Source organism: Egretta garzetta, unplaced genomic scaffold, assembly GCF_000687185.1.
Source record: "Egretta garzetta isolate BGI_Z169 unplaced genomic scaffold, ASM68718v1 scaffold98, whole genome shotgun sequence".
Lineage (NCBI taxonomy): Eukaryota > Metazoa > Chordata > Aves > Pelecaniformes > Ardeidae > Egretta > Egretta garzetta.
This window is the reverse complement of record NW_009260611.1, coordinates 373,825-384,225: the sequence shown is the minus strand read 5'-3', so window position 1 is coordinate 384,225 and position 10,401 is coordinate 373,825. Positions and strand designations below refer to the sequence as shown.

General features: G+C 37.7%; 1 protein-coding gene across 3 annotated transcripts in view; it reads left to right on the top strand.

Moving 5' to 3' along the window:
* MICU2 (mitochondrial calcium uptake 2) overlaps positions 1-10,401 on the top strand; it is a 106,778-nt gene that overhangs the window by 16,276 nt on the left and 80,101 nt on the right. Inside the window, exon 1 of one of the 3 annotated variants that reach the window (XM_035900418.1) lies at positions 5,620-8,112. The exons of 1 other annotated variant lie outside the window; for it this stretch is intronic. In XM_035900418.1, the coding sequence (XP_035756311.1) occupies positions 7,993-8,112 (120 nt within the window). In that variant the 5' untranslated portion in view covers positions 5,620-7,992. Of the gene's footprint in view, positions 1-5,619; positions 8,113-10,401 lie in introns of those variants that run through there. One more of the 3 variants, XM_035900413.1, reaches the window with a different exon arrangement.

Below are 10,401 nucleotides of genomic sequence, written 5' to 3'. Positions count from 1 at the left end.
AAAGAGTGTGACATGACTACTTAATCTCCAGCTGGGGCCAAGGGTTCTTTTTACATAATCCCATCATTCTTACAATATGTTAATGCAATGGATGAAGTAACTGACCAACAGTTGCAAAAAAAATTTACAATAAACCAATCACCCATAATTTGGGACTGTAATATACAAGAGGTTATTTTTGAGGAGCCTTGTTATTGGTGAATTTAAATGTACTTGTCCTTTCTTCTTATGACTATTTCCTTTTTTTGTTACAGATGACAGTTGGGCTAACATTGTCTTAAAGGTGAAATGTATAGCACTCATGTTCCTTCCACTAATTTTTACAACCTGGTAGCATAAACTGAACCATCAACAGGCTGTTAAATCAGAAAGCATATTTCTTTAAATAGTGTGTCACATCTGCTATTCCATCGTAAACAAAACAAAACACTTATTTTCCAATTGTGACTATAAGCTGAAAGGTAAAATATTAATTTTACAAATCTAAACTTTGGCATTCCCTTTAGTTGTGTTTCATAAATGTTTGGTTTGGTACAAAAGTCTATACTGCAATTTTCATGACACCTCAATCTTGACTAACTTTTATTAAAGTTTGCTTTGCCAGATCATTTCTGTGAATCTAAGTCAAGATCAGTAGGTTGAAAATTGTCTAAAGAAAAGAATTCCACCCAAACCTTAAAAATCAGTTCTACAAAGGTGATTGAGTTTGTGCTTTTCCTTTAAAGATCAAACTTCCTGTAATAATTCCCATATAATCCCTGTGCAGTTAAATAGCACTGTAGTCATAACATGCTTGAAATGTATGCAGGGCATCAGCCAAAAAGTTTAACTCTTAATAACAGAAGGATCAAAGAACTTCACTGACACAATTTTATTTTAAAATAAAACATGATACAGACATAAACGTTAGTCTGAGTAAAATGGCTTTATAGCATGCATTTTGGATATTTTATATTGGAGATTAAAACCAGTTCTCTATGTCTCAGCCACAGAAAGAAATCTCACACACCTTCATTCTCCTAAAACAAATGTGGTTTCAGTTTGTTCACCAGTTGATGAGTCTGCGCTGGAGAACGATGCTTCTCAGACAAGGGAGACAATCTGTGACATGCAGCTTCTTTCCCTCCGTGCAAAAATAGTGTGTATGTTTGAAAATGTGCTTTGATGTCTTAAAAAATACTCTTCAGGGAGGGATTGTGTATGTTTTTAACTTGCCATGTAACTCAATAATTAAGTAAACTTCCTTTGAAAGTAGCTATGTTGCTGTAGGGTACTGAAAATAATGGAAGCTACAATATCCCATTAGTAATTTGAGTGAATTATAAAGACAGCTCAATGGCTTTTTCCTGTACTGAAATTTGTCTTTAGAGAGCCAGTTGTGTGGGCTTACACAGTTAGCTTCTGGTCTTTAGACAGCTCCTGCTAAGACGAACTAAATTGCAAATCTACTTAAAGAAACTGACTTTAGCCAGAGACCTTTTTTGGCTCATTAAAAGTGAGATACTACGTTTGTAGGATGTTTGCATCTGCTTCTCACAAGCTGCTGTACTGAAATGTCAAATTATGAAATAGCTTCTGCTGTGGTGAGGTGTATTTTGTCCTGATTCCTAGAGATTTTAAATTTCTAGAAGTGTTCCACGTCATTAAAGTAGACACTCTTTTTTTGCAGTATCAAGTTTACATTTTAATATTTAAATTAAATACTTCCTATCAAACATTCAGAAAGCCAACTTTCAATATTGAAAGTGAGAACCGATTAATCAGTGCAGAGATTCACTTTACTGTTGATGACAAGCAGAATTCTTTTCTCGCTGTTTTACAAGAGCATATACAGTGTGATTGCTTGCCAGGTTTTGTAGTTTAGGAAGTTCTTATTCTGCTAGAGCACGGTGTATTACTCTTATAAACAGTGGTAGTGTGTGAAAAGAGTCCTAACAATTCCCAGGTACAAAATTATTTGCAAGGAAGGGAAGAAAGGATGTGAATAGTTTGGAGTTCTTTACTTGAAATGATACTGTGTTTTTTGATACGTACAATGAAAGACAGTGGTGTCTGGCAAGCCCATGAGTCTGATTTTTATTTTTTAATTTTCCAAATTGGGGCTTTATCTGCCTGTCAATTTTCCTCTCATAGTGTGTTTGAAAAATAGCTATTATTCTTCACTCATACTTAACTTAGTTGCTCATTTTTTTCAGAGGCAGGGATATTGGTATGTGTCCATCAGAACTAATTTTTTAGTAATTTTTTTTCTGCTTGCAGGAGGTTAAAAACCTGTCGAGCTCATTTTGGGGAGGTGCTGTGCCTGCGAGGTGTGCTGCTTCTCCAGCCCTTCCTCTCCTGAGCCTGTGTCGGTGCAGAGCCCCTCTCCCCCACCTCGGGCAGTTAGCCTCACGCTTCTGCCCATCCTCATTGCCTGCTTCCGTGTAAGACCATCTCCTGCCTAACTCTGATCCAGGATTTGGAAAGCCTTAAGATAAGTGTGCAAGAGGAAGGACCTTCTCGGATCTTATAGTATCTCTTAGTAGCGGGGTTAAAGCTTGGCTCAATCCATCCCTGAGAGGTTTTTCCCCCTTGTTTTATAAACAAAACGTTCTGTCTTGGGATGTTACAGGAATAACTTTTTATATTCCAGTTCACAAATTTAGGAGAAACTGCCAATGTCATGAGACTTCACTTATAGACAAGAAAGCCTATTGGGCAAGTAATTTCTTGGAAGGAATGGAATTCATAAAATAGAAAAAATACGTTACAGCGTTTCTGATACACAGCATTTGCCTGTGTCTTCTGTGAACCACTGGTAGACTGGGATCGGTTTCCTCTCACAGGACAGGAGAAATATCAAAGTGGGGCCTGCAGTGCTTGTAAAATCTGTCCTGCCACGGCTGAAACCACTGAGAACGTTGGGGTGAGCTCTCGCTGGTCGGCTGCACAGGCAGGTTTCCACATTGCCACAGGGGCCATGGAGGTGCACTGCTCAAAATCAAACTCTTGTTTGCAAGGAATGCCTTCTTTACTGTTCCACTATGTGTGAAGTTCATTTACTTGAATTTTTTAAAAATTAATCTTTTGGGCAGGATATTACACTGGTTTGATCGGTTTCTTTAAAATCATTCAAATTTTAATTAGTCCAACTATACAGTCATTTGGAGAGTAATTCACAGTGACTGGGCCCTTTCAAGCTGGTGAAATGTGCTGGCTCTTTTGTAATGTAGCTGTTAGTAATGGAAACTAAATTAATCCAGAAAAATGGATTTTTCATTTTTCAATTTAATATTTAACATATAAGATATATAAAAAGGCATTCTGTGTTCAGTATAACAGATGCATATTAATTTATCTCCTCTTGAGTACAGGGGACTCTCTTTAGTATCCCAGCATTGTATGTTCCTGTTTTTCTAGTAGGTCAAAAAAAAGGTGATGCAACTTTTCCATAGTTAACAGAAATTACACAGATATTGTGTTTTGTATTAGGGAAGTTAAAGCTTTAGAAACCACCACAGAGAAACCCTACTTGGAGAAGTCAGATGACAGGATAGGTCCCTTCATTTCCTAAGTGGGAAGATGGGTAGAGAAAAAACTCAGCATAGCTCAGGGTCTGGGCATTTTAAAGGATTGTGCAGATAATGTGTAACATGAAACTGTTTCATTTGTATTCTCAGAGAAATCCGGGGGTAATCAAAACTGCTAACACAATGAGTTTTGTTAAATTTATTAGGAAAAAAGAGTAAGAGCCCTTAAGACTGCTTTGAAGTTTTGCTCACGCACAGTATAGCATTGTGATAGCCATCAGGTGTAATTGGGACAAAAGGGACTTTGATCTTCTTGTCTTTCCAGGGTGGACCACCTTTTGAGGCAGGATCTCAGCTCTTCTAGCTTAACAGATGCTCAGAGAAGGGATTAGCTTCAAATTTATTTCCAGAGTATACTTTCTTATTTCAGACTTTGTGCATTGTAACTGCATTGTCAGTTTTGTAATTGAAGACTTAACTCTTGCTACAATAACATTTACGGTTTTCTGCTTTGGTTGCACAACGATTTAATAAAGACACTGTTCTTAGAGAAACATAATACATGACTGGTGATGTAGCAGAATCTCGCCAGTATAGAAAAGCTGAAATAGCTGCCTGACGCATTGTATGTCCACTCTCAAAGTACTGTATGCAAAACTCAGCAAAATTAATTTTCGCATTCTCAGCACTCATGCTCAGGGTCATATCTATCACAAACCGTCTGTTGTTACCTTTCCTATCAGAGAGTGAAATTTCCCTTGTTGCAGTACATGAGAAACGTTTGGTTTGCTTTTTGCTGCAATAAAATATTCAAGTAATGACCTGCCAGTGTTTTGTAATATATACTCTACTCCATGAAGGATTCCCAAAATTCATACCAATGGAAATTCTGATTCCAGTGGCCTTAAGAGGAGTTTCTGCTTTGTACTACTTCATGGGTATCCATCTGCAGAAGGGACTCATTGTTGCATGTCATCAGCATCCTACTGGACTTCAGGACTACACACTCATGCACCTATACTTACTCTGATTTATTGACGTATGGTAGCTGCTAGTGTGAGAAAAGCTTCACCTACGCACTTCAAATGGTCCAGCTACCACTTGTGCTATACATCTGTCAGGTTAGGCCTATGTTGAGGTAATTGAGTTAATTCAGCATTTAAATGTTGTACCTTGATGCCAACAAATTTCAAATATATAGCTCAGTGTTTCTGTTAAAAGTCTCAATCCCTAGCGCTGCCCTAAATTGTAAGTGGATGCAGACAGAGGCTTATCTTAGTACATCTCTTTCTGAAAATGTCCCCTGATACCGCTTCTGGTAGCTGACCTTTATTTCCTCCTCAGCATGTTTCCTTTACCCTAGAGCTTCTTGCATCTTATATTGTGAGGGTTATCTGAGATTTATTTTTTACTTTATACCATTAGAGTTTGTAAAGTATTGTTGACTCCTCCAGATAATGTTCTTTGAAATGGACTTTGAAAGCTGTATTGTCATGGCCTGTTAGTGTGTTCAAACAGTAAAATGTTTTTTACATTTTAAGTAGAAATTTGTTGCAAAAGATGTGATATAACACCATCTCTGTCTTTTCAGCTGAAGAATCAAAGCACATTTTCCATACATCATGCAGAATCTCTGTAGTATTCATTTCTATCTCCTGTGACTGTGAAGAAGGTCTCCAAATATAAACATATGCAATTCTCTTTATCTTTGATTTTTCTAGATTTTCTGAAACCATAAATCTGCAGGAATGGTTGTTCTTTCAGTCATTTAAATGAAGTGCTGGATGTTGAAAATATAAGTGTGGGTGATAACTATGTGGTTGCTGAGCAAAGCAACAAGAGAAAGTGCAAGTCCTATAATAATTCAGGTGATTTTTTTTGTTATAAAGTCCCCAGGAGCCCCAGGCTTAATCATGCAAGATAATTGTCCTTTGAACACACATAAACTCACCCCATGTTTTCCATTTTGACTTTTTTTTTTCAGATGCACTTAGTGGTTCATGAAAAAATAAGCAAAGGACTAGACTTGATGATCTAAGGTCCTTTCCAGTCCTATATGTTCCTAATTTTTCTATTTCTCTTCACTGTTACATTTTTCTTCTTTTTCTAGAAATGCTTCACGTGGAATGGAGATTTTGTAATGGGTGAAAAACTGAAGAGGAACTCCTTTGTTTAGCTAACATTAATTCCTGATAGAATTACTTTGGGTTTTGACCAAATTTATCCATAATTGAGTAGTGCTTACTGCTAGGATGCATCCTCAATTTACAATTCCATAAATAAAATCAAAACTATTTTTTAATGCAGGAACAGATTGGAATAGGCATTTCTTATTTTCTTCTCTGCACACAGAGCTACAACTGCTGTGATTGCTGTGAGCTGGGTTTTCTTGTCTTTTTTCTGATTTATGTCAAGAAATGGATAGTGCTTGTGATTTTTAGTTTCCTCAAAAAAGGTTTCCTGCCTTTCCCAGCAGTTGGAGTTACTTGTGCAGGCTGTAGGCTACCTATGAATGTCATTGCAGACTCCTGTGCTCTGTCCCATTTTTTACTACACCTAGTTAGCAAGGAGTTAAGTTGGACGTAGATTTATGAGAGGATAAATCAGAGTTTAGGTGCCTGAATACTATGAGGAGGCACGCATCTTTCTCTACAGAAGTCAGGAGGAGTCTTAGGTAACAGTTCTCACTCTTCAGGCTCAATCTGGGAATGTCATGAGCATGTAGACAGTGATCTGTGAACAGTGTTCTGCGGTCTTTGAGCTTAGGACCCATCTGTCATCCCAGACATACCTTGCTTAACTACTGTTCAACATCTGAAGAGAAATTTAATCTAAATTCAAACTAATTAATTTCTCCTTGTTTGCTGCAGTGGCCAGAAATGACTGGCTCTACCTTCTCTCCTTATACTTTATTTTCTGAAAAATTAATTTATCTCTCACTTTCTCTAGTGAGGCTTCTTCCTCAGTATGTCTTTCAACTCCTTTTTGGGAATTCTTGCACTTTTATTTAACACCATAAGTAATTTAAAAAATGGCACTAATGCAACACTTCGGTGCCCCTGCCAGAGGAAATGGTCTTTGCAGTTTGTAAACTGAGAGGGAGAGAAAAGGAGATGTTAACCAGTCAACTTCTCTGTTCATTGGTGTTCTGTATTATAAAGGATAATTGAACTTTTTCTATTTGGAGATAACCTATACTTAATGTTTTCTAATAAAACGTTGAAGTGTTGGCTCATATTTAAAAACAAAACCACCCCTACTTGAAATAAAAATGCAAGAGAAAATTGCTTCATCAAATATCAGACAATTGACAAGAATTATAGTCAAGTGGCTCAGATTCTGTAGCCTTAATGGATTTCTGGCAGAAACCATAAGTAATAATTAAAGAAACAAACCTCTAAAGTAATTTTTTTCAGTCTGTTTAAGCACAGACTGCTATTTCAAATCTCTATAAATAGAAAGCAGAGCACATTTAATTTGGGAGTTGAAGATTACTATTCTGCAGCATTTCTGTAGCGTAGGTAGAACTAGCACATTGCCAAATACTGATGCTGCACTGTATGCAGTCTTCAAAGCTAATTCGTATCCCACACCAGTTTTGTCAGCAAATCAGTACAAGTTTATATCAGATTTAACTAGTATTTGTCCTTTTAAAATAATTTTCTTGTAATGCCACAGGAATGGCATCACAGACATATAATTTATGGTTCTTCAAAACATGTCTTTGATAGTCTCAAGTGTAAAACTACAACAGCAATACTGTTTTATGAAAGACAAATTAATGGCAAAGAACAGGGATTGTGTGGAAGTAATCACGGAAACCTGCAAGTTCTGTTAAAGCTTTCTCTTGAGCTGATAGCGTGGCGAGTAACAGGCGCTGTAGCACTGCTAAAATGTTCCCTGACTTGATAGCCTGAAAAGTAGTAGGTGCTTCAACTTTGTTCTTTCACACTGGGAGAAAAGGGTGATTATCTAGCAATGCTGGAGGCTTTCAGCTGCTAGGTGAGTTGAGCAGACTTGCCTATTGAGGTAGAAGGTGACAGAGCATCTTTTAAAATACAAGTTGTAACTCCACAGGCTTTGAAATTGAAATATTTGTTGCACTAATGCAATACAAAGTTCTGCATTAAGCAGAAGAGTTTCCAATTCCTGAGGAAGTTGCAATTTAGGACTTTCTTTAGCGGAAGAGCAAATGTATGGAAAGACCAGGCTGTTATGAATGCTAGCAATTCATGTGATTTATCTGCCCTCCCCGCATACACACACCGAGCTGGTCAATGGTTCTGAGTTGCTGTTGGTGTGAGATGAGCAGAGACTCCTTTAACATTACATTAGTAGCATAATTAAGAAGAAAAATTTAAATCTTTTAATTACTAAAAATTGTCTTCTAACACACAGCATTGTTATTTTAAATTCTGATAGTTTTCTTGCAACTAGAATCTGGAAACAGCTGTTGGGTGTATCTTAAACTGGTAGTTTGTGGATGTTTGGTGAACCTAGTTCCTACCTCCATCCTCAAGGGTTCACAAGAACCAGCCATGAATCTGTCACAGATCCCAGACAGAATATCACTGACTATTCAAGACTGAATATTGAACTTCAGGTAAGTGTGATTTGAAGTGGCAGGTTTACATTTGGGAATATAAAAGGGTTTTTTTGTGGCAGGGTTTTTTCGTGGCAGCTGTATGAAGCTGCTCAGAAGTGTGGAGTGTTCAAAGTAGTCCCAGCAGAGTTGGATTATTGGAAAAATGCAAGTGAGGTGGGCAAAGCTGCCTGACAGATTGCAAAACCATATGATAAATTCTACTGATCACATGCATATGGCCCCCATATAAGTAACATATATTTGTGCACAAAGATTTATCCTCCCCCACCACCTTTTTTTTTGTAGTAAAATTCAGAACAGTGAATTAGGAACGATACAATCAGATATAAAAGGATTTAGAACTGTTTAGGTGACTGGGCCAACAGCTGGCAAACGCGGTTCACTGTGGAAAAATGTAAAATAATTAGTCTGGGAGCAAGAAACCAAAGGAAACGCAGTGTGTGCTGCAATGGAACAATCATTCAGCACACTGACTAGGAAAGGATTTGAAGGTTATTGTGGAAAAAATCATTGAAACCATGAGGCTTGTGCACAGCTGCAAGAAAGTAAGTTACTAGGTTGTATCAGAGGGATAAAATACAAAATAAGAGGCGATACGGTTACAGGAGTGTTAGTCTCCATCTGGAATACTGTATATAGTATTGGTCACTGTGCCACACAAGGAAGATACTGTCTGGGCAAGAGTGCAAAAGCAGTACAAAGATAAGTATTTTATGTGTAAAGATTAGGGAAGATGATCTAGTAGAACGGATAAATACATCCTTTTCTTTGTACAAGATTAAAAATTAGCAGTAATCTTAAAAGTGGGGAAATAGAAATGTACAGCTTAGAACTGTGTAGAAAGAGTGATAAGGATCTGGAATAAATTATTTCAGAAAGTCCATTGGTATAGAGAATATACATAAATTCTGTAGACTTCATAATGAGAATTAAAGGGAATGACAAACAGTGGTAAATCTGGTTGAGTTTTTAGATTTGAAGGCAGGCACGTTAAGCTGTTTTCCCTTTCCTCCCCTCTGAAAGGTTCGTGACTTGGATGACCATAGTTTTCAGACTTATTACAGCTTGTAAGTGGGAGGGGGGCACACGGTTTGTATCTATGAATTATACTTCTGTGTCTGCTAAGACTCTTTTTAAGTACATTAGGGAGCACCCAAATTCTTCATGCTGTGTACTAGGAATAATACGTTCGTCCTGCCTGTGCTTTTCCGTATTTCAGAGTCCTGCAACTAGGAGTTAAGGCTGTCTGTTTAGTACCCGTGTAGTGCCATTTCAGGGTAATGATGCACTTATACAGTATGCCATAGGTTTGAAAATGTGTTTTAGAGCATTTGCTGTTTTGTCAACCTTGGTTATTCCATTAAAAAGAATAGGGGCAAGAAAGCCAAACATATTAAAGAATATGGCATTTGAAGTTTAAGTAAGTGGTAAAGTTATACTTAAGATGAGAAAATGTGCTAAAGCAATTAAACTATTTTAAGTAATAAAACCCCCTTTTTTTCAGGATTCAGCACTTTGTTGGGTGGGATGCTTAGATCTTTTTTTTTTTTTTCTCCCCTCTCCTTAATGCCAGCTAGCTCTTGCAGGAGCAGTAAGACAGCATGTAAATAATACAAGGAATAACTCCATAGCCTTCAGTTTTGTGGAGAAAATTGCTCCACAGATTTGAACTTCGCTATCTGCATCTTTGGTTCTGGATCAAATGCAGTGGGTCACTGGACTGATATTTGAGAAAGCAACTTGTCAAACTTAGAATAAATCATTAACTCCTCCTGGGAACCTTTCCCATTTCGATACCCTGCTTTGAAAGTTTTGGAGTTATTTGGTCCTAGCTGCTTCTCTGTTGTCACAGGGCTGCGGCGATGAGGACAGTTCTGCTGTAGTCTTTGCGTTCAGAGTGTTGGGGCCATTTCTCTCTCAAGACTTCTGTGGAGGTACACATCAGAGCCCAGCATTCAGTATTTGATATTGTGATTCTACTTTTTAGGTAGATATGAGACTGAAAAAGACTACCTCTGAGGCAGGTGCCCAAATTCCATATACATTACATACACGTTACCAAGGGGGTGGAGGAGCTCAGAAGTGGAATTACAAAGCCTGGGAGCTTTGTAGACAGCAAATTGAAACCAGTGCAAATGGCAGCAGTGCTTCTGCTGTTAACTCTGAATGATAATTTAGTGCAAGTTGGAAGGTAGCCTCTCATTAAAGCAAGTCACTGAGTGTTGGATAGTATCATACTTCTGTGAAAGGCCTGAGAAGAAAGACCCTTTCTTCTCAGCTCCCACT